At 22.3% G+C, this 26730-nt stretch overlaps 3 protein-coding genes and 2 non-coding genes across 5 annotated transcripts; all 5 read right to left on the minus strand.

Annotated features, from left to right (window-relative positions):
* Positions 1 to 656: 656 nt before the first annotated feature.
* LOC133635445 (ATP synthase subunit alpha-like) lies at positions 657 to 2120 on the minus strand (the record flags this gene model as incomplete). The annotated part of the gene is made up of 1 exon (XM_062028663.1): positions 657 to 2120. A coding segment is annotated over one exon (1464 nt), but the record flags the coding sequence as incomplete, so codon positions are not given.
* Positions 2121 to 2308: 188 nt separating this feature from the next.
* On the minus strand, positions 2309 to 3268 carry LOC133635446 (uncharacterized). Its single transcript, XM_062028664.1, is given in 1 exon segment — positions 2309 to 3268. A coding segment is annotated over 1 exon segment (960 nt).
* Positions 3269 to 6359: 3091 nt separating this feature from the next.
* trnai-gau (transfer RNA isoleucine (anticodon GAU)) lies at positions 6360 to 6431 on the minus strand. Its single transcript has one exon. It is a non-coding gene; the product is annotated as a tRNA-Ile (tRNA).
* Positions 6432 to 6792: 361 nt separating this feature from the next.
* trnaf-gaa (transfer RNA phenylalanine (anticodon GAA)) lies at positions 6793 to 6865 on the minus strand. Its single transcript has one exon. It is a non-coding gene; the product is annotated as a tRNA-Phe (tRNA).
* A 933-nt stretch (positions 6866 to 7798) lies between these two features.
* On the minus strand, positions 7799 to 14909 carry LOC133634821 (NADH-ubiquinone oxidoreductase 49 kDa subunit-like). The gene is given in 2 exon segments (XM_062027451.1): positions 7799 to 8992; positions 14880 to 14909. Coding segments are annotated over 2 exon segments (1224 nt in total).
* Positions 14910 to 26730: the final 11821 nt, after the last annotated feature.

Genomic DNA, 26730 nt, shown 5'->3' on the forward strand with positions numbered 1-26730 from the left:
TATTTTTATTTATGGAATTTTTTTATCATCAATTTTTTGTTTAAGGTATTTACATATCATTGCTTCTTTAAAACTACATGTAACTTTTCGTTTTTATTTTAACGCCTTAAATTAAATAATACCTAGGTATTCATTTTTTACTCTTATAATCATATAATTTTTTATTTAACACAAAGCACCCTACGGGAATCGAACCCATATCTTCACAGTGAAAATGTGACATTCTACCATTAAACTAAGGGTTTTTTTATTCATTTTTTAATTTTAAATCTTCTTTTTTTTTTTCATTTACTAAAATGAGGGTCCATTTTTTTTTACCAAAACCTACTTGTCAAAAAAAGTTATTTAAATTAATAATAAAGGGGGGTGAACTACGAGTACAATATTAAAAACGCCATCATTACTGCCAATAAACCCATAGCTTCTGTTAAAGCGAAACCTAAAAATAAATATCTCAAAAATTTATCTTCCATGTAAGGATTACGACTTAAACTAATAAGTAACGCACCAAATAAAACACCAATTCCTATACCTGCACCAATTATACCTACTGTTGCCATACCTGCACCTAATAATTTCGCACTCATAACTAAACCTATAACTAATTCTTTCATTTTTTATATAATATTAAAAATTGTTTATTTTAAAAACTTAATTTACTTTTTTGTAAAGTAAGTAATTTTTAAACCATAAATCAAATACTCAACAACGTTATCAAATAACTTTGTTTTTATTGTATCTTTTAATAAATTAGAAAAAAAATCCGTTTTTAATAAAAAACTTAATTTTCTTTCAAAAATATTTATATCAGATAAAACAACATCATTTAATAAATTTTTTAAACCAGCATATAATAAAACAATTTGTGTAGTAATATTTACTGGTTGATTTTGTGGTTGATTCATTAATTTTTGTAATCTAGAACCTTTATCCAATAAGAATTTAGTAGAAGCATCAACAGACAAACCTAAACTAATATAATCAACAATTTCACGATACTGTGCTAGCTCTAGCTTTAAAGAACCTGCAAGACTCTTCATAACTTTTGATTGAGCAGCACCACCAACACGACTAACCGATACTCCTGGACTTATAGCTGGACGTACACCTTGGTTAAACAAAGTAGCTTCTAAAAAAACTTGACCATCTGTTATAGAAATAACGTTTGTAGGTATATAAGCTGATATATCACCATCTACTGTTTCAATTATTGGAAAAGCTGTTAAAGAACCACCATTTATTACATGATTTTTAACTGTATCTCTATCATTTTTCATTTTTGCAGATCTTTCTAATAATCTAGAATGTAAATAAAAAACATCACCCGGATAACCTTCTCTACCCGGAGGTCTTCTTAATAATAAAGACATTTGACGATAAGCAACAGCATGTTTACTTAAATCATCAAAAACAATTAAAACGTCTCTTCCTTTTGCCATAAAAAACTCACCTATAGTACAACCACTATATGGAGCTAAATATTGCATAACAGCAGAATCAGCTGCTGAAGCCATAACTATTGTTGTATAAGACATACAACCTTTATTTCTTAAAGTTTTTAAAATCTTTAATAAACTTGTTTGTTTTTGCCCGATTACAACATAAACACAAATTAAACCTTTTCCTTTTTGGTTTATAATTGTGTCAATAGCTATAGTTGTTTTTCCTGTTTTAGGATCACCAATAATTAATTCACGTTGACCTAAACCTATAGGAATCATACTATCTAAAAATTTTACACCAGTTTCTAATGAATTTCTAACTGACTCTCTTTCTATTATACCTGGAGCTTTTTTTTCAATAAAAAGTCTTTTACCTCCTTTTACATTTTTTATTTCGCCTAATCCATCTAAAGTATTACCTAAAGGATCTACTACTCTCCCTAAAATATTATTATTAACATCCAAATAAGGTAAAGTGTTTAATCTTTTTACAAGATCACCAACTTTTAAACTAGTAATGTTACCCAAAACTGTTATTGATTTTTCCATACCTAAATAGTTCACTATACCTTTTAGTCCACTTTTCTCAAATTCGACCATTTCAGACATACCTACTTTATTTAGACCTTCTTTTACAATAACTACACCATCTTTTACTTCTTTAATTGTACCATAGTTTGATAATATTCAAGAAGGTAATGTATAATTTTTACTTACTTTTACATTTTTTTCTTCATTTTTCATTTAATTAAAGAATAAAAAGTATAATGTAATTATAAGTTAAAATATAAATTACATTTTTAAAAATCTAATGAAAATTGCATCAATTATAATAATACCTTTAACAATAATAAAAATCAACATTTTTAAATGTAAAAAATAAACATAAATACCATATAAATCAACAAATAACTTAACGATAATGGTAAAAAAACTTTTCAACCAATAGACATCAATTGATCATACCTATATCTTGGTAAAGTACCTCTGACAAGTATAAATAAATAAATAATAAAAAGAGCTTTTAAAATTATCCAAAGTTCTTTCGATAAAAAAAAAAATATATTTATATTAAATAAAGGCAATCAACCACCGAAAAACAATAATACAATCAAAAAACTCATTAAAATAATATTTGAGTATTCTGCTAAAAAAAACAAAGCAAAAGTAAAAGCAGAATATTCAACATTATATCCTGAAACTAATTCTGACTCTGCTTCAGGTAAATCGAAAGGTACTCTATTTGTTTCTGCTAAAGCAGAAACAAAAAACAACAAAAAACAAGGTCAACAAATAAAAACATTCCATATAAATAATTGAGATTCAACTATTTTTGTTAAATTAAAAGAACCTACATAAATAATTACAATCATAATTATTATACCAATGGAAACTTCATAAGAAATAACTTGAGCAGCTGCACGCATAGAACCTAAAAATGCATATTTAGAATTACTAGCTCAACCTGCCATTATTATACCATATACACCTAAAGACGATATTGCAAATATAAATAAAAAACCAAGATTCAGTTCTTCAACTAATACATTACCATAAAAAAATGGTATTATACTCCAATTTATTAAACTTAATAAAAATATCAATAAAGGAGCTGCTACAAATATAAACATATTTGAAATACCAGGTACTATCATTTCTTTAAACAATAATTTTAAAGCATCAGCTATTGGTTGTAATATACCAAACAAACCTACCTTATCTGGACCAACACGCCTTTGAAAATTTGCTAATAAACGCCTCTCCAATAAAGTTAATATTGCAATTACAAATATAATTAAAAGTGGTATTAATATTACTATTAGCATTTCTTTTATTTTTTAATTATCAAATATTTATAGTTATTTAAAAACTATAAAGATCTCCATAAAAAACATTAGTCAATTTATTCTTTATAAACCTAAATGTTTTATCTTATTTTTATTTTCATCAAAAGATAAAGACCATTCACCTAAATACAACTAATAATCTAAAGATTGCTAGTTATTCCTTATACATTAACAACCTATCATTAAATTTTTTAATAAAAAACCTATCTATTCATTTACATATAAATATTTATCAAGATCTATAATCTTTTTTTAAATCCATAGTTAAATTTCAAGTTTTATTCTACACAAAATTATAAATATTTATATTAAATATTTTTATTTACAAATTTATAAAAAAAACTTAATTCTGATGTTAAAAAACCTACTAATATCAAAAAATAACTTTAAGAAAAAAAATTTAAAAATTTTTTTTTTTTGGAAAAAAGGGAATCGAACCCTTACCTTTACTGCCACAAAGTAATATTCTACCATTAAACTATTTTCAAAAACACAGGTGGCGGGACTCGAACCCACAACTTCGGCATTGAAAACCACTATTTTAACCAATTGAAACTACACCCCTCACCTTTTTTAATAATAAAAAAAATACGAGTGGCAAAATTTTTAACTTTATTTAGCTATTAAAAAAAAAATAAAAAAAATAACTTTATACTTTTTTTACAAGTTAACTTTTTTTATTTGTGACCTATCTCGTAATTAAAAAAAAATAATAAACTAGTTTTAAAAGAGCGCGGAAAGGGACTCGAACCCTTATTTTTAGATTTGCAATCCAACACATTTCCAGTTATGTTATCCGCAAAAATTAAAAAAATAAACAAAAAATTTACCCTTAAAAATAGGTCTTCCCAACGACAGGTTCCCCTAACATTACCGTGTTACGACTTAGCAGCAATCAACACCAAATAAATATGACCAACTGCAATAAAAAAAGAAAATGTAATGAATTTTAAAAACCAAAGGTACCAACATAAAAAAAATAAAACAAGAAAACTCCCATCAAAGGCTTCCAGAAATAGCCCTATTACCGCCTGACGGGCGGTTTGTACGTAAGCATAGTTAGATTCACCGCTTCATTCTGATAAGCGATTACTAGCGATTCCTCCTTCATGTTGTCGATTTGCAGATAACAATCCGAACTTAGGAAGTTTTTGTACGTTATATAACATTTCACAAAGCTATATTCTATTGTAACCTCCATTGTGGCAAATGCGTAGCCCAGCCCATGTGCCTCATACAGACTTGCCTTCATCCTTACTTCCAATCGCTACGCGAATAGTATTTATATATAAACAAAAAAATAAGGGTTACGCCCGTTACAAGATTGAACCTAACATCTCAAGACACGGACTTACTGCAGCCATGCAAGAACCATCACCACCCCGTATGTCAAATTAACGTTGAATAATTTTCCCTTGGTTGGCTGGGACTGGTAAGATTTGACGCGTTGATACGTATTAAACCACATGCCCCACCGCTAGAGACTAGCTTACCGTCAATTCCTTTAAGTTTTAACCTTGCGGCTGTAGTTCCCAGGTAGTGCATTTGGACATTAACTTGAAATACTGTAATTTTTATTCTACAATAAATAATGCACATAGTTCAGGGTGTAGACTACAAGGGTGTCTAATCCTATTCGATACCTACACTTTCGCACCTCACCGTCAGTTTTTTATTTTAATATGTTTACACTTTTAGGTCGTCTTTCTAACATCAACTGATTCTACCCATACTCAAGAACTGCCTATAAAAACCTAAAAAACTCAAGACTATTAATTTTGTTATCATACTACTCCATTTTGAGTATCTTTTGATATTTATACAATAATCAGGCTACATGCATTTACACCCAGTTAAGATGAATAACACTTGGTCCATCCGTATCACCGCGGCTGCTGGCACGAATATTAGCCGGACCTTTTCTATATAGTAATATCATTTTTTTCCTATATCTACATTAATTTCAACTGTGGTTTTAATATAACACGCGACCTAACTGGATCAAACTTTCGTCCATTGTCCAAGATTCCACACTGCTGCCCCAGAAACTGATAGGTTCAGGTACTATTTCAAACCCGGTGTGACGGTCCATGCTCCCACATCCGTTAAAGATCGTTGGCTACGTTAGCCTTTACAATAACGTATTACCTAATCTTGTAAAAGAAACTTCAATTGCGTCTTCACACTTTATATAATCTTATTATATTTATCATTTTTTTTTTATGACAATATCTGATTTCTTTTATTATACTCACCTTATCGCCATAAAACATAATATATACCTTTTAATAAACTTGCATGTGTAATATTGATCTACGAGCATTCATTCAGAGCCAGGATCAAACCCTTAGTTGTTGTTTTTTCTTTATTAATTAATCTTTTAACTCACTTACTTTATTCTAACAATTATAAAATATATTTAATAAAACTATAACTTATTCTAACAAAATTATAAATTATATATAATGTTAATAACTATATTTTTAACAATATATTTTAAACTTCAAATACTCTACGGACTTTAAACATTTTCACATAAAAAAAAAATAAAATATTTTATAATATTTAAAAATTAATCATTAATTAAAAATTTAAATATTAAGATAAAAAAAATAAAAAAAACTTAAAAAAAAAAAGACGTTATATCTATAAATTCCATTTAGTTGGCCTGTATTGGATTCGAACCAATATCACACCGATTAAAAGCCGGGTATTTTTCCATTAAACTAACAGGCCTTTATTATTGTGAGCAAGATGACTCGAACATCTATCTTAGGAACATGAGCCCCACGTGTTTCCCTTACACCATACTCACATGTTCTCCTCACTGGACTCGAACCAGTACCTAAATAATTAGAATAGATTTTAAGTCTACCGCGTCTACCATTCCGCCAGAGGATTTTTGTAGGTGGGGGGACTTGAACCCCCACGATTATTAAAATCATAAGAATCTAAACCTTACATGTCTACCATTCCATCACACCTAAAAATTACCCCGTATAGGACTTGAACCTATCCCTCCAGATTACAAAACTAGTGTTCTACCTGATGAACTAACGGGGTAATTTTTTTACTCCTGAAAGGAATCGAACCTTTGCCTTTCGTTTATCAGACGAACGCTATACCATTTAGCTACAGGACAAAATAAATATGTATATGAATATATTGGGCACGGGAATCGAACCCGTACCTCAGGTGCGACAAACCTGTATCCTACCATTAGACTAGCCCACAGATTGGTATGACGGGATTCGAACCCGCAAGACTTTTGTCCACGACTTAGCAAATCGCCGCAATAACCATTCTGCCACATACCTATTTATATTCAAATTTTTTTTAGCACATGATGGGACTCGAACCCATATATCCAAGGGATAACAACTTTCAAAGCTGCCGCAATAACCATTCTGCCACATGTTTTTTATCCCTTACCCCTGTTGGATTCGAACCTACATCACGCCCATCATGAGTGGGGTATTTTTCCAGTTAAACTAAGGGGTTTTTGTCGGTGAGTGGAATCGAACCACCGCTGACACAGCTTTTCAGGCTGCCGCTCTACCACTGAGCTACACCGACAAAATAAAAAATCAGAGTGGCGGGAATTGAACCCACAGCAAGAGCTCCCAAAGCCCTTATGTTACCATTACACTACACTCTAACTTTTTATTATTTGATGTCTAATAGGACTCGAACCTATATTTTTAATGCCGCAAACTAATGTTTTTCCAATTAAACTATAGACTTTTTTTTTTATGGACCTGAACGGACTTGAACCGATACCTTTGATGTGCAAAACCAATATTCTCCCAGTTAAACTACAGGCCCTAAACGCCCCCGATGGGACTCGAACCCACAACCCCACGATTAACAGTCGTATGCTCTTCCAGTTGAGCTACAGGATTTTGGAGGTGATGGGACTCGAACCCACAACCCTTTCGGGAGTAGATTTACAATCTACCGCTTTATTCCATTTCAGCCACACCTACCTTTTTTTTTATTTATTTTTTTATTTATTTTTTTATTTATTTTTTTTATTTATTTTTTTATTTATTTTTTTATTTATTTTTTTATTTATTTTTTTATTTATTTTTTTAGGGTGGTAGGATTTGAACCTACGCATACCAGAATCAAAATCTAGCGCCTTAAACCTTACTTGGCTACACCCTATTAGGCTCGCATTGGATTCGAACCAATATCACACCGATTAGAAATCGGGTATTTTTCCATTAAACTAGCAAGCCAAAAAAATTATTTTTTTCTTTCATTTACTAAATGTAGGGTCCATTTTTTTTTACCAAAACCTATTCGTCAAAAAAACGTTTAAAAAATTTATACAACCTCAAAACTCTACGTTGAAAGTAATAATAAGTTGCACGTCATTTAGCTACAAATTCATCCACATCTCGCTGAGTCCTTCTCCTATAAAGCTTCCTAAGTGGTACGTATCAGTGATTCCAAGTTAATCATGTTCAAAATCAGCCTCATAGCAACAATAGCACTCCCCACATTTTATTTATCAATTTCTCCAAAAACTAAATCCATCGTCCCTATTATAGTAACCAAATCTGATAAAAGCAAGCCTTTTGATAAATAATCTAAACCTTGCAAATGTAAAAGACCTGGTGCTTTAATACGACAACGTGATGGTTTAGTTGTTTTATTACCACTTAAACCTATAGCAAATTCACCTTTAGGCGCCTCAACAACACGATAACTTTCATTTAATGGTACAAAATAACCTTCTGTATTTAATTTAAAATGCTGTATTAATGATTCCATATCTTGCTTTAAAAAAGCCCTTTTTGGTTTTACAACTTTATAATTATTACTTATGAACTTACTATCCTTTAATTTATTCTTTTTTTCAAAAAAATCTAAACCTTTTAAGCAAGTACGCATTATATAATTTGATTGAAGCATTTCAAACATCCTAATACTAAAACGATCAAAAGAATCACCATTTATACCACGGATTATTTTAAAATCATCAAAATTTCTATAATTTTCATAATGATCAAAAACACGCAAATCCCAAAAATAACCAGAACCTCTTAACATAACACCTGAAAAAGCTCAATCTTTTGCATCCAAATAGTTAACATAACCAATAGAAATTAATCTATTTAACCAAATCCTATTAGTTTGTAATAATTCCATAAACTCGTCTAAACGTTTATCAAAATTTTCAGAAAAATTAAAGATATCAACTAATAAATTTAAGCTAATATCACTATTAACACCCCCCGGACGCATATAAGCTGCATGTAATCTAGCACCACAAACACGCTCATAAAATTCCATTAACTGCTCTCTTAAATCGAAACCCCATAAAAAAGGGGTTAATGCACCTACATCTAAAGCGTGCGTTGTTAACGCTAATAAATGGTTTAATATTCTTGTTATTTCTAAAAATAACATCCTAATTAAACTTGCTTTATAAGTAACTTTTATATCTAATAAAGACTCAATAGCTAAACAATAACAATGCTCTTGTGCCATTGTAGAAACATAATCCAATCTGTCCATATAAGGCAAACCTTGATTATAAATTTTTGTTTCTATTAGTTTTTCAGTACCTCTATGTAATAAACCTATATGGGGATCAACTTTAACTATAGTTTCACCCTTTAACTCTATAACCAAACGCAAAACTCCATGTGCTGCTGGGTGTTGTGGGCCAAAATTTATTGTTATATTTTTTATCTTTCTTAACATTAATATATATTTTTATTACGCCTTATAATAACATTTGCTTTTTTATTATACTTCAATAAACGTGAATTTTTTAAAACAGTTTTTTTATCTAAAAATAACAAATTTTTTCTTAATTCAAATTGTTTTTTACGCAAATTTTTCTTTCTAAAATCACTTTTTAATCTTTGAAACCTTTCTTTATAGTCATTATCCCTAATTTCTAATGCAAATAAATTTAAATCACTTAAATCTAAATCAAATAAAAAATTAAAACTAGTGAATAATCTTATATATAAAGGTGCATTTTTTATATAATGTAACTCATTAAACAACTTTCAATATGATAAAAAAGCTTCTAACAATAATAATTTATGTGTCAAATTTTCAACATATTTATTTTCTTTATATTCTAAATTCTTTGAATATAAAAATTTAAACTTTATAAAATAAATATAATTATAAAACCAACGTAAATCTAAACGTTTGAACTGCAATTTATTTACTTTTTTTATAAATTTTTTTTCTGTTTTTTCAAATTTATTTATTACAAACTTATCAAAAAAAAAAGTAAAAAAACTATAATGTATACCTCTATAATAGCTTTTAAAATAATAATTAAAAAAATAAATAATATAAGTATAAACAATTAAAAAATTTTTTTTTAAGAAATAAATTAAAAAATACTTATAATATAAAAGTTTTTTATATGATTTTTCAAAAAAAAAGAAAACGTAATATTTTAAAAAATATCTAAAAATAAAATAAATACGTATTTTAAAAATAAAAGAAAATAAATTATTAAAATTAAAATAATAACAAAAAACATCTAAATAAACAAAATTTACTCAATATTTTTTTTTACGAAGTATAAGAACTCCACGGTAAAAAGATGGATCATACCAAAATAAACCACGAGTTCAATTTCAATAATAAAGAACTAATTTTTCCCTATCACCTAACATAGGCTCATATAATGACCTTACTTGTATAAAAAAAAGTTCCCAATAAACATAATGAACCCTACGAACAAAAGGTACATAATAATGAGCCAAATCAATACTTAAATAAAGAAAAAAGCCACTTAAATCATAAAAAGTCATATTATACTTATTATAAGTATAAGTATAAATTTGAGTTCATCTTCTAGCATCATTACCCACATATTCTGGTTGTCAACCTATAACTAAAAAATCCACCGTAAAAATTAATTTTTTTTTTTCCTTAAATCTGATTAAAGCAAATAAAAATCAACAAAAAAAAAGTAAATTTTTTATAAATTTTTTTATATTTATAAAAAATTTACTTTTTCTAAAAAATAAAATAAATAACAAAACTCTTTTTATTTTATTTCTACGGATATATTTACGTTTTATAAATAAACCTTCAGTATCACGTACCATAGTTCTATTTTTTCCTTTTTTTTTTGATAAAATAAAAGCTATATTAATTATATCCGGCTGAAGTAATTCTTCTCTTTTTTTCCACATTTCAAAAAAACTTAAACTTTCGTCTTCAATAATTTCTTTTATTATAATTTTTGGTTTTTTTAAAGCAGATAATCTTAATTTTTTCAATTTATTTTTATAAAAATAAAAACGAATTAAAAAAAATGTATAAAATAAACTATTAAGAAAAAAAAAAACTAATAAATAAGAAATAAAAACAAGTAATGTACTCAAAATAATAAGAAAATAAAAAAAAAAAATATATATATAAATTAAAGAATAAATAGATAATTTAAAGACCTTTATAATAGTTCTACAAAAAAAAGAAAAAAAAGTAATTCAAAAAAAAAAACTAACCCATTTTAAAAAAAAAAAAGAGAAATTTATAGAAAAAAAATAAATTAAAAAAAAAAACACAAATAAAAAAAAACAAGAAAACTCAAGACTATTAAAAATAATAAAAGAATGCACTAACATTGTTATTCTTTTTTTTATTATTTTACGACTAGTATTATCAAAGTCTCAAAATATAGGTATATCAAACTCACTTTTAGGTATATGTTTTCCTATATTTATAAATTTTGGTATTATATTTAAAAATTCTAAATTATAAATTTTTTTTAAAATAGTACTTTTCATTAAATTAAACTTTTTAAATTAAAATCGATAGTATGTATTTCATTAAATTTACAATCTAAACCAAAACGAAATACACCATAAGGTGTTAACTTTGTATATATTTGAGTTGAATCCCTAAAAAAATAAGGCTTTTTATAAATAAGAACATAAAATTTATAGAATAAATTCCTTCAATATTTATAATTTATACTCCTGAAATAAAAAGTGAAATAAGTTAAAATTCAAAAATATTTACGCTTTGACAATTCTCTAACATTATTTCTCCATTTTTTTAAAAAAAAAAATAGATATTTTAAAATATGAAAAGATAAAATAAAAAAAAAAAAATTTACACTTAAAAAAGAATCATCATTTGCAGTTAAAGGTAATGTTGTATCACCAGATAACACATTAGAATCAATAATACCCACAGATTTTATAAATAAACAACCACCTTCCCAATTTGCTACTCTAGATTCTAACATTCTAGGCAAAAATAAAAAACTAGGTACTCAAAAACCTGTAATATTAAACCCTAGCAAACGATAAATAAACATATAATGTTTTTTTTCTAAAATAAGCCCATTATTATATTCTCTATACAAAATAAAAAATAAATTAAAAATTTTTTTAAAATTTGTAAGACAGCCAGCGATTCAATCATAAACAGAATAACCCATACCTAATAATAAAGCATAACGTAGAGTAAACGGAATAAATAATTGATTGTGACAAATAAACCAACCTCTACTAAAAGTATAACCAGTATATTGCGCCATTAAAATTAAACTCCTAATACTTAATAAACTTTTTGCAAAACTTATTAAAAATATTGGAAATAATAACTTTTTCAAATTCTGCGTCCTATTTTTTGTTTTTTTTTGCAAAGGTAAATCAATCCATTCACTAGTAAATTGATTTATTATAACTTTTTTTAAATCACTTTTAAAAAAAAAAAAAAAATTACTAACACCTTGTAAAAATCACCTTGCATAAAATTTACTTTTTTTAAAAATATGACCAATATGTATACCAAATTCAAATAAATGCTTAGTACCAAATAAAATAAAACCTTTATGTTTTGGATAATAAGCTATCATCAATAAACTATACAAAATAAAATAATTCAAACTAAATCAACAAAATGTCAATATCAAATTGCGAACTCAAATCCTGTATGAGATTCTCTCAATATTTCACCTTTTTGTAACCTAATAAGACATATAATTAAAAAAATAATACCTACAAATACATGGAATCCATGCAAACCTGTTAAAAAATAAAATATATTACCAAATACTAAATCATTTATATTAAATGGTGTTAAACTATATTCTATTACTTGCAACATTTCAAAAAAAACTCCTAATAATATTGTCAATATTAAACGTATTTTTGTATTTATGATATCACCCAATAATAATGACTTATGGGCTACTGTTAATGTTATACCTGATAAAATTAATATCATTGTATTAAATAATGGTAATCTATAACTCTTTACTGGCTCTACATCTATACCTGGTCAATAATATCCTATTTCATATACTATTGTCAAACTATAATGAAAATATCCTCAAAAGAATACAAAAAATAACATCACCTCACTTAACATAAATAATATAAATCCTATTCATATACTTCTTTTTACTACTAATGTATGCTTTCCTTGATATGTTGCTTCTATTATTACATCTTTTCATCAACTATACATTATTAATAATATCATACCAAAATTTACATACACTAACCATAAACTATAATCTAACCTCATTGTAAAAAATACTATAAACGCTGTAAAGAAATACGCTCCCATTGAAACTATTAACGGTCAAGGACTTTCATCAACTAAATGAAATAAATGTTTTTTATTTTGATTCATAATAATAAAAAATTCTATCCAAAACTCTAAATTTGCCTCCTCTAAATATTTAATATAAATATTTTTATTTACGAATTTATAAAAAAAACGTAATTTTGATGTTAAAAAACCTACTAATATTAAAAAAACACTATTTTTAAAAATAGCTTTACAACTTATAATAAAACATAATAGAATAAAAATTTTATGTTATATAATTTATTAACAAATAACTAAAAAAAAATTTACTTAAACAAACATTTAACTATATTAAAATTTTCTATAATTCTATGTTTAATTTTTCAACTTAGAATTAAACATGGATTTATAATGAAATTTTTTTTCATTAATTAATTCTTTTTTTGATTTTAAACAAAAAAAACTATCTTTACTTTTTAAATTACCTAAATGAATATCTAATTTATTATCAATTATATTTTTAGAATTTTCATCGATCTCTCACATATTATCCTCATGGTGATCAAAATAAAGTTGAAAATGTATAGCATGTGGTTTATAAATAAACCAACACAAAATAACTAAACTAAATATAAATAAAAATTCAAAAAAATAAAAAAGAAATAACATATTTAAGTAAGATAAAAATTCATCTAATCTCATAAAAAAACCTTGATCATTAAATATTTTAGGATATAAACCTAAAGAATAATCATAGTAAATAGAAGAACATTTAAAAACAAAAAAAATTTTAAAAAAAAAGAAAAATAAAATACGTAAACGATGACATAACCACAAAAATTTTCTAAATAACATGTTTAATGTAATTACATCACTATACGAATACATTTATATAACTATTAAAATAAGAAGATACTTTATTTAAAGTGACTGAATTCTTATAAAGATTTTTAAACTTATAAATATTAATAATATAATCAAACATATTATAATTTAGAAAAAAAACCTTACTATATAAAATTAAATCTAAACCTTTAAAATTTGAAATCAATATTTTATTATAAATACAATCAAAAATATTTACAAATAATAAATTTGAAAAAAATTTTAAATAACTAAAATCAAATAAAATTTGTGTATATATTTTTTTAAAAATTAAATTTAAATATTTTAGAATATCATAATTACTTTTTAAATTAATATTACTATATGAATATACTTTTAATTTTTTACGTAAACGTCCTTCAAAATTCAAAAAATCACCATTATACTCAAAAAAAGAAGAAACAGGTAAAATTAAATTATTATTCTTTAAACTAGAAGAAAAATTTGAAGTTTGTAAGACAGAAAAAATTTTTTTTTTTTTAATTAACAAGTTATTTGAAAAAGAAGAAAAATTATAAAAAAATTTTATGTCTATATTTTTTTTTAATTGTAAATTCAATTCGTTATAATGTAAAGCTATAGTATCAGTAAATAAACAATAAATACTACTAACATTTATATTAAAAAAAACAATAAATTTTTGTAATAACTTATACGTATTTTTTAACAAAAAAAAACCATCACCTACAATTAATGCCAAATTATTAAACTTAGTTATAAAATTAAAAAATTGATTTACAAAAAAAGATGAATATATTATATTTGTATTTAAAACACTTTTATTTTCCATTACTTTTAATAAATTTTTTAAACTGTTACCTAAATTTAACATAAAAAATGATATATCAAAAGAAACAAAACCAATTGAAAACAATTTTACTTCCTTCCTTTTTAATAATAAACGCAATTTACTATTTAATAAAGGCATTTTTAAACGTAAATTTATAGAAATAAAAAAATAAAAAAAATAATCATTTAATGTTAATAATTTCGAATTAAAAAAATAAAAAAAATTAAAATCATTATTTAAAGAATAATTATTTAATGTAGAAATATTAAAATAACCTAAATTTAAATTTAAATTTTTTAAAGTACTTAGACTTTTCAAATCAAAAAAATCACCTAAAAAAAAACCAATTCCTGTATTATTTGAAATTGTAGTAACTACTTTATTAATTAATATTTTTGTTAAAACCATCCAACTTACATCTAAATAAGTATTCTTTAAAATTAAAAAAGGTTTTAGTAACCTTTGAAAAACTAAACTATCAAAAAAATAACGAGTGATGTTTGTAATTCAATCATTATTTATAAAAGAATCACTTACTGGTAAAATCCTCAATATTTTATTATTACGTAAATCTAAATTTATAGAACTACACATAGAATCTAAAATATCAATGTTTTCATATTTATTTAATTCTCAAGGCCTTGCTGTAAAAGTATAAACTTTAGATGTCAAAGCACCTACAGGACACATATCTACAACATTACCTGATAATATTGATAATAAATTTTCTTTTTTTGTAACAATTTCAGTCTCTTCACCACGACCCATTATACCAAAACCTGATAAATTTTCGACTTCTTTAAAAAAACGCACACAACGTGTACAATGTATACAACGTGTCATTATTGTTTTTATAAAAAAACCACTTTCTTTATCCAATACACTCCTTTTTGAAAATTCATAAAAACGACCGCGATCTAAACCATAACTTTGTGTAATATTTTGTAAATCACATTCCCCACCTTGGTCACAAATAGGACAATCTAATGGATGATTTATTAATAAAAATTCAACAATAGATTTACGTACACGTTGTACTCTTCTACTTTTTGTTTTTATTACCATGTTATTTTCCACTTTTGTCGCACAAGATAACAACAATTTAGGTGAGGTAGACACTTCTACTAAACAAATCCTACAATTCCCTGCTATTTCTAAATTTTCATTATAACAAAAACAAGGTAACTCTATACCCTTTTTATAACAATATTGATAAATTAAATATTCTTTTTTTTCTAATTCCAAATTATATTTTTTACCATCAACGACTAATTGCATAATTGTATTTAATGTTTTTAAAAAATATGATTATTATTATATTAACAATAATAGTTTTATAAAACGATATATACTTATTTTTATTATAAAAAAAACTAATATTTACAGGTTTACAAAAAATATCAAAATATTTGACTTATGAATAAAATCCAACAAAATATTATTATTATTTATTTCTATAGAATCTACGTTATGCTCATGTTCTAAATTAACTATAACTTGCTTATATTTTAAAGTATAAAAACTACCTAGACCTTCATTTTGGTTATTTACATAATCTACTTTTATTTCCGCTTGACTATTTGATACCAAATTAAAACGTTTTAATAGCAAGTATATTTGAGTTAGAGTCATTACTTTTTTTTATTTCCTATAAGAAATTTTTACTTTTATATTATTAAAGTAATAAGTATCTAACTTTTTTACTAAATTTATACTTAATTTTAATATACTAAATATTGTAAAAAATTCTTTTTTTTTTGAAAAAACACCTAAACTTTTTTCCCTATTAAAAATACAAATACCTATAATAATAAAAAATACACCTTTAAAACGGTAAATAACATTTATTTTATCACCGACATAAACAGTTCCGAATAATTTTTTTTTTTTTTTTAACCTATATAACATATTATTTTAAAATATAAACACGCATTTTTGTATAAATATAAAGAAAAGACGAAATAAAAGAAACATAACTATTTAAAATAACACCACGATTTAATCATTTAAAAATTTTTTTTAAAGATAAAAAAATAAACTTTTTATTTTTTAAAATAAAAATAGTACCTAATTTTTCAATATAACGAGAACGTACAGTTCTTTTATTTAAACTTACGACTATAAATATACACTTATTTGATATTCTTAATAATTTTATTTTTAACTTACTTACCATTATTAAATAAAAATATAGTAGGAATATATATTAAAAAAATATAAAAAAAAATAATCAAAAAAAAAAAAAAAAAATAAAGAAAAAAAAAAATAAATAACTAAAACAAAATTATTTAAATATGTTTTTATATAAATATATTCCAAAATATCAGAAAAAAAAATAAAACGAATTACTCTAAAATAATAAAAACTACCTAAAACACTAAAACTTATTAATAAAAAAAAAAGTAAATAATAAGAATTTAAAATTAAAGATAATAAAATAAATAATTTACCAAAAAAACCAGCTAAAGGAGGGATTCCAGCTAATGAAAAAAATAAAAAAGATAAAACAAAACCTAAAAAAACATTTGAATTACCCAATAACGAAAAATCTCATAAAAGTATTAAACGTTCATTATTAATTTTACGATAACTGATTAATATAAAAAAAATACCTAATAATATAAAAATATAAGGTAAAAAAAAATAAAACAAACTAATAAGACTTAAATTAGTACCGTTAGAAAAACAAGCCATAAAAAAACCAGAATTAAAAATAGAACTATAAGCTAAAAATTTAATTATTTTTTTTTGATATAAACTAAATATAAAACCAAAAATTAAAGAACAAACTGAAAAAAAAAAAAATATATAACTAAAATAAAAGTTTAAATAAACAAATATATAGATATATAATTTAAATAATACAGCTATTAAACTTAACTTTGGTATTATAGAAAAAAATAGAGTAACAACAACAGAGGCACCATCATAAACCTCTGAGACTCATCAATGGAAAGGTGCAACACCCAATTTAAATAATAAACCAACTAAAATAAAAGTTAAAAAAAATAATAAATAACTATATTCACAACTTTCATACCTCATATCTTGTAAAATATAAGAAATTTCTACAAAATCCAAAGTACCTAACACACTAAACAACATAACCATACCATATAATAAGATTCCTGAAGAAAAAGAACCCATTATATAATATTTCATTCCCGCTTCTATGGCAGTACTTCTAGCTCTTCTCAAACTAGCTAACATATATAATATTAAATTTTGTAATTCTAAAGCTAAGTATAACATAAAAAATTCATTCGACATCATTATAAAAAAAACAGCTATTACAGCTATTCATATTATCAAAATATATTCTTTTATATATACTTTCTCATAATCAAAAAAATTTTTAATCAAATATATGTAATTCAATAAAAAAACTATAACTAATAATTTTAAAGTTATAGTCATTGTATCTAATTTTAAATTAAAATTAAATATAAATACATTCATTGCAACTTCACCTAGACTATCATATATTATAAGAAAACTTATAACAGTACACATTAACATCACATTTATAAAACTTCGATTACTTTGATTCTTTTGACTATATATTATTAAACTAAATAAACTAACTAATGACATAAAAATTTCTGCTAATATAAAATTCATTATTATTTTCTACGCTTATTACTTTTTTTTAAACCTTTATGATGTGGTAACTTATAACAAATTCGCATACCACGATAATACCTAATACCTAACTTATAACGTAACACCCAATACTTCGTTAAAAAATTTATCCTATAACCTCAAACACCTTGGGCACGTACATATAAATTTTTTAATTTTAATTTACGAACTTTTTTTCTAAATTTAGATTCTAAAACTTTTACTAAAGCTCTTGTACCTTTTTTTTGCCTTTTTGAATTACCATAATCACGGTCCAAACCTTGACCACCTGAACCATGTGCTATAACACTACGCTTTTAAAATAACTTAATACTAAAAAAACATTAGTTTTTTTTTCAATATAATGTAATACACATTTTTTTTCGTTATTCTTGTTAAAACGTGAATAATTAGAATATAATTTATTTTCCCTTAATTTAAAAAAAAAATTATAATTTTTTTTCAAATTATTTTTAACTAAATAACTATTTAAATTTAAAATAGTTCTATTAACTTGTAATTTAGATAATAATACGTTATAACTATTCTTAAAGAATTTTAAAATAATATCAAACTTATCAACATAACTAATTTTTTTTAACATAAATAAATAAAACCCTAAATTTCAAATCAAATTATATCTAATAAGAAAAAATAAAATAAAAACTTTTATTTTTAAAAAATTCACACGTAAATAAAAATCTTTAAAAAAATTTAATAAATAAATTAATAAAAAAAACCTATAAGTTTTTTCAATAAAAATATTTTTAAAATAAAAAAAGATATTTTTTAAATAAAATTTTAAATTAGAATTAATATTTAAATAAATAAAATTTTTTGTACTAATATTAAACATAAAGTTATTAGTTTTTCCAAAACTTAACCCATTTGTAGTTACTAATAATTTTCGTAATTCATTTTTATATAAAAAAAAAATATTTTATAATATAATAAAATAAAAAATATAAAAAAATTACATTAGTATCAAATTGATTTTTATGTTTATTAATAAAAAACAAATTATTTTTTGATGCACCAAAAACCTTAAAACCTTTTTTATTAAAAGAAATTTTATGATGTTTTAAAATGCTTGAATTAACAAATAATTCACTGTATTTATCATCTAAGTACTCTACATCAACTTTATTAAATAACCTATCTTTATAAAATAAAGCTAATTTTTTCGAGTATAAAGAATTAGATAAAAAATATTTATTTATAGAGACTGACGCTAATTTTTTTGAAATATCTACTATATTTAACAAAACACTAGATAAAACAAATTTTTTTTTTTCAACTAAATTTGAATTTATTTTTAATTTTGCTAATAAAAAACTTAAAAATTTATTATAATATTGTAACAAATTATTAAAAAATTTATATTTGTTTTTAAAAAAAAAAAAACTTTTAGTTTTTTTTATATTTAATTTAAAAAGAAAAGTTATAAAATTTAAACTGTGATTATTTAAAACTTTAAATAAATTATTTATTTTTACAACTATCAACTTTAATCTAACTAAATTATTTTTTAAAATGTTAAACCAATTATAATAATAAATTAATAGATTTTTTTTTTGCTTTAAAGAACCGTAATAAATTGACTGAAAAAAGTATATAAATAAATAATCTTTTAATCTTCAACGATAAGCTGACTCAACTACCCTTTTTTTTCAAATATTTAGAAAATAATTATTAATACCAAATCTATTTTTATTTAAAAAATAAGTTAATTCTTTATTTTTTAAATAATCATACCTTTGGCCTAAAGAAGCTAACTTTTGCATAACTACTTTCAATTGATGTATTCTTCTAAATTTTTTACGTTGTCTATACGTTAAATATTTTTTACGTAAAATCAATTTTTTTCTTCTTTTTATCCTAAAATATATAAATTTTGAAAAAATACTTTTTTGCTGTTTTCAAATATAACGCTTATAACCTGAATAATTTACTCTTTTAGAATATTGTTTTATCTTTTGGGCCAAACCATCATGCTTAGTTTCACATAAAAATAAAAAATCGGATTTATCATTTAAAACCTGTATTTTTCAACCAGAATCTAAATCCATTTGATTTCGTAAATAAGTAAAAAACTTATCATAATTAGAAGAATCTGTTATATTCAACTTTTTGAAAAAAAAGTCTAAAACTAACAAAAAATTTTTTTTTTTTTTCATATAATATTTATTACTAAAAAAACCTTGATATTTAAATATAAAAAATTTTTTTCTTCCCTTAAGTTTTCTAGCGTTCTTAAATTTTCTAAAAGTTTTTCATTTTAATAGTTTACCATTATACGAATAGATATAACTAAATAAAAGAAACTCTAAATTAAATTGATTTTTTGCTTTATTTTTTTTAATCAAATTTAAATTTAACCTTAAAAAATTTAAAACATCATCTCAAATAAAATTTGATATTTCTTTTAAAATTAAAGATTTTTGTAACACTTGCATATTTAAATAATATTTATTAACATTTGTTTTTTTTAAATCAAAAAAATTCAAATTCTTTTTTTTTTTTCTTAAAAAGAAGTTGCATAACATTTTTTTTTGTTTTTATATTTTGACCATTATATATACTAAGTACATTTTCCCTTACTGAACCTTTTTTAGGATCGTTAATAAAATTTGCCATTAAAATTTTTTAATATTAAAAAAATTTACAGTATACTTTATAGTTTTTGCATTTGAAGATGTTGACTGTCCACGCATTGGTAATCCATTTTTAAAACGTAATCCTCTATAAGATCATATTTTAACAAAAAATTCTAGTTTCTGCTTTATAGATAAACGCAAAGGTGAACCTAACAAATAAGTAGAACCTGTAATAAATAGACGTAAACAATCTTTTAAATAATAATTTAAAACTTCCATCTTAGCCGTTCTACCAAATCCAAATAAATCCAAAATATAAGTACGCCTTACCATACCTAAACCAAATATGACTCCTAATGCATCACTAATACGCCCTCTCATCTTTATTTCTTTATCTAAAATTCTGTACTCCATAAATTATAATTTATTTTTCTTTTTTATAAACCTAACTAAGTTAGGTTTTATAAAACCACCTATACCTTTTACTCTAACATAAACATTATGCTTTTTTAAAAACATTAAATTTCAAAAAATTATATTTAATTTATCACGTTTATTTGAAATAAACATAAAATGTTTTTTTTTTTTCTTTAAATAAACAAAATTTGCAATATTAAAATAAAAATAATGGTTTAATGCCATAAAAAAACATAAAAAGGATTTACTAATACGTTTTACAAAAAACCCTAAACCTTTTAATTTCAAACGAAAAAAATAAATATTTTTACAATATAAATAATTTACAAAAAAGTTTTTTAAAAATGAAAAATAATATTTCTTTTTTAAAAAAACAAATTTTAATAAATTTTTTTTTTTTTTAAAAAAAAAAAAAGAAGGTAAATAAAAAAAATAAAAATATTTATTACCTAGATTTAAACAAAATATATTATTTTTTAATAGAAATTGAAAATTAAAAGATAAAAAATAATTTAATTGATAAATAAATTTTCGACCATAATTATACAATATATTATATAATGAAAATTCAAACCCTTTAGTTACCATAAATTTTTATAATAAAATTTTTATAAGAACTTCACCAGTTAAAGAACGTCAAAGACATTCACTACCTAACAATAATCCTTGTTTTGTTGATATAATATAAATTAAAGAATTTTGTTTATCAACTTCTTTATATAATCTATGCATATTTCAATAAATACGATTAGAAGGTTTAGACACTAAACTTAACTTAAAAAAAATATGATGACCATTGTAATAGCGTAGGCTTACTATTACTTTTTTACTTTTTATAATTTTAAATCCACGTATTAACCCTAATTCATGCAATACATAAATTACACTCATAGTATTTTTATTTACATTTAGTTCCACACTCTTGACTCTATGCCTATTACCTGCATTTATTCTGTTAACTACATCACCTAATAAATTATTAAAATGCATATACTATCAACTTGCTTTCCTAAAACCCATTAATACCCCTTCACTTACCGCTTTTTTTACTTCTTGACGTGAATAATGTATTTTCTTAAACACTCAACGAGGATTACCAGAAATTATACAATAATTTACCAATCTTGTCCTACTAAATCTTGGGGCTTTTTTTAATTTTTCAACCAATAATAAACAACGCAATCTTTTTTTTACAATATCACTAGAAACTAAATAATTTAAACTTAAAAGCTTAAGCTCATTATATACCCATATTCCTCTATATTTTTTTTCTTTATCTAAAATACCTAATGACATACTTCTTTACCAGTTAATCTAGCTATAGCAGCCTCACTTAATTCTGCTTTTGTAGGAAATTCATCTTTATGTAACCTTTTATAAGTTACAAATTTAAATAGTTTTTTATTTCTTCTAGTTTTTATTATCTTATTTATAACAAGACTACCATTTGTATTATAAATTAAAAACTTATTTCCATTTAAAAAATTATGAAGCTTATTTATATAAACTACAATGGCGTCTAAAGATCATTTTAAAGTTTGTAATTTTAGAATAAAATTTATATTAGAACTCTTAAAATAAAAAAAAGGAAAATAATTTAAATTATCTTTTAAATTTAAAAGTAATAAAGGTTTAAAAACTACATTACGTCCCAAAGTTCAAAAAAAATGATAAATTATACCTTTTAAAACAAAATAACCACTTAACTTTTTAAATAAAATAATTTCCATTAAAAGTTTTTTTAAATCAGGATATTCAGCTATTATATTATTATTTATTAAAACCTTATAAGAATTACAATATTTACAATATTTAAAATTAAAACGATTTATACCTTTTATATTTAAGGAAAATAAATTATATTTATAAAAAATATAAAGACTTATACGTAAATTCAAACAACTACTACATATAGTTTTATTATTAACTTTATATATTAACTTTATATTTATATCTTTTTTTTCTGATTTATAAAGAAAATTAGTTTTTTTATAATTTAAATTATTACTTTGTTTTTGTACATTGTAATAATCTGCACGCATTAACAAAGAAAATATATAAGAATTTAAACTTAAACCAGTTTTTATACTAATATACTGCTTTTTAAACTTTAAAAATAAATTATCAAAAAAAGCTATATCATTATTAATAGAAAAAGAAAAAAATAACATAAAATAATTATTTAAAAAAAATACTTTTTTCAAAAATAAAATTAATCAATAAGAACTTAATCTTTCTTTATAATCCAAAAAAGAAAATATTTTATCAAAATAAGATAAAATATTTGTATGTTTCTTAGGTAAAAATAATTGATCTAAACGATAAATAAATCCACGTAACTTATAAGATTTTTTCTTTAACTGCCTACGTACTTTTCGTTTAAATTTTCTTTTTGCCTTAACATGTATAAGAGGATACAAACATTCCATATTAAAGTCAATCTCAACTAAACCACGTCTCCCTCAATTACCTTTCGAATACCTTTTCCTTTCAACTATTAATCTATCAAAATTAGAAATAAAAAAAATATTTGATATTAAAGGTGCATTAATCATAATTTTATAAACAAATGATAAAAAAAATCTTAAACATTCAAATTTTAACTTAATTAAATTATATTTTTTAACTAAAAATTCTAATTTATCAACTTTATCCAACATTTCTAAATTTACGATTTTATCATCAAATTGATTAAATCAAACACTATATATCTTTAATTGTTTTTCCACATTTAAATCTCAATTTAAATCAAAATTAGCATAGTTATCAAAATAACAATAAATATAATCTTGCATAAAAAAGGAATTTAAAGTATTATAAGCAAAGTCTATATTCTCTTTTTTTTTTAAAACCACTCTTTCTAAAAGCATAACTTTTAATTTTAAACTTCTATTTAAATCATCAAATTTATCAGAAACTTTTAAAGTAGGTTTTTTAAAAGCAAAAGGATCAACCCTATAATATGTAACAGTTTTAAAATTTGATTTATAAAACGTATTAGCAACATTATTATAATTAAATTTATTATCAAAATATAGATTATTTTTTAAATAAAAAAAATGAGGTTTAAATTTATAAGTAACAAAAAATTTTAAAATTATATACTTATAAAAATCTAAAAAAGATAAATTAGTATTATAAAACAAGTAACCTGTCAATCATTTGTTATATTTTTTTAATCTTCGTTTTAATATCATTTTTAAAGAATAAAAATGATATAAATTTAACAATACCATTTTATCTAAATTTTCTAAATTAAATTTAGAAAGACCTACGAGTTTAAAAGCGGCTAATCAACGAAATAATAAAGATAATTTTTTATCAGAAGAACTTATTTTTACTCTTTTTATAATTTTTAATTTAATTTTTTTTTTAGACTTTTTAAGAAATAATTTTAAATAAGAAAGCTTTAAATTTAACATTAAAATTTTAAAAGCAAATGGAAAAGTACCTAAAATTGAATATAAATATAAATCATATAATTTTAAAAAATATTTAGTACTTTTTTTAAAATTTAATAATTTATTATAAGCTAATTTTTCAAATTTTTTTAATTGTAACCTTTTTTTTCTAGTTCTACTTTTAAATAACTTACCATAAGAAAAAAAAATAGTTTTTTGCAAATAATCTATACTATAATCAATAACTGCTGCTTTTTTTTTTTCATGAATTAATAAAAAAATAGAAAAGAAATTATCAAATAACAAATTATTTTTACTCTTAAAAAAAAAACTAATTAAACTTTTATTTAAATTTTTTCCATAACATTTATTTATAAAAAAAAAAAAAAAAGAGAATATACGTTTTTTAAATGATAAACTAAATTTACATTTCAAATTACAATATAATTTTAAATATAAAAGAATAAATAAATCAAAAAATTTTTTATAATTTGTTTTTAAAAAATATTTTATCAAATTTTTTAGATAAAACTTTGATATTGATAAATTTTTCTTACAAATTAAATTAAAATAACAAAAAAAAAAAGAATACATAAATACTAAATTGTCTTCTTTTAAAACATTTGCTTTTTTACCTTTCTTATAATTAGACAAACTAACTTTATCTTTATAAACAAAACTAAGATCCTTACTTAAAAAACAATTTAATAAAAAATTTTTCTTATTTTCAAAGACTGAAGGCTTATTGAATATATGTTTAAATCTTAATAAATAATTAACTTTATAATCTAAAAACTTAGATTTTTTTTTTATATAGTTGACACGATTTAATAAAAATCGAAACTTTTTATATAATAAATTTACTCAAACATGCTTATCTCTTTTTTTTTTAAAAATATCTGTCATAAAAAATAAATATATACTATCTAAAGACAAACCCTCAATAAAAGGTCTATACTTTCAATTATTTAAATTAAAATCTTCTACACTTATCCATAATCTTAATATACGAGAATAGACTTCCTTTTCTTCATTATAGGGAATATTATTATAATAAAAAAATTTAAAAAAGTGCTTAAACCTAAAAAGATTTAAAAATTTTAACTTTAAATAATAAATAAAAGAACCAGACCATAATTTATTCAATTCAAACGTATTTAAAAAACGCTCAATTAATAAAATATTAGAATCAATTAATTTTATATAAGCTAAATAAAATTGCTGTTTTTTTAATATAATAGATTTTAAATCTAAAAAAGAATTCAATATTTGTAGAAAAACAAATTTTTTTTTAAAAAAAAATAATTCCTTTAATAAAAGAACTTTATGTTTGAAATAAAAAGTATTAATATTATAATAACAAATAGCTGAATCATCGAAAAATAAAAAGTTTTTTTTTAAAGATAAATTAGTATAAAAAACAAAATTTTTTTTATTTTTTTTTAATTTTAAATAATCTGATAAATCTACTAAAACACCATCTGCTTTATGCTTTACTAAAAATTCTGTTTTTCCTGAAAAACAACCATAATCTAATAATTTCCTATTGATAACAGTTTCATGTAATTTACTTAAAGTACCAAAACTAACTGATTCATATGTACTAAATTTCTTAATTAAATAATTTAATAAATTTAGATTAGCCCACATTTAATTTTAAACTATTTAAAAAAATAACAAAATTTTCTGATATTTGTTTTATAATATTAATTTGTAAATATAAAAATTGTTGTATACGATGGAAATAAACACCTCTAGCTAACTTTTTATTAGTTAAAATATCTAAATCCTTGAAAACCAATATATATTTAGTTTCATCAAAAAAAAAACCATCATCAAAAGTACTTTTTAGAAATTCATCTAAGATAAATGAAATTAAAAAAAAAAATTTTTTTTTTTTTAGGAAATACTTAACTAAAAAATGATAATAATATTTACCTAACCTTAGATGATTTTTATATTTTGATACGAAACCAAAAGATCCAGTAAATATCCAAAGAACTAAAAAAAAACGTTGAATAAAAAAAGAATCTAGATTTAATACATTACAAAATTTAAAAAATAAATACACGTCATTAAAAAAAAAAAACAAAAAAGGAGATATATACGTTAACAATTTTTTTTCTAAACTAAAACGACTAAAATCTAAAAACATTAACTCAAAATCACTTTCACTATATTTTTGTAACATAA

This window comes from Entelurus aequoreus, linkage group LG19, assembly GCF_033978785.1.
Source record: "Entelurus aequoreus isolate RoL-2023_Sb linkage group LG19, RoL_Eaeq_v1.1, whole genome shotgun sequence".
Classification (NCBI taxonomy): Eukaryota; Metazoa; Chordata; class Actinopteri; order Syngnathiformes; family Syngnathidae; genus Entelurus; species Entelurus aequoreus.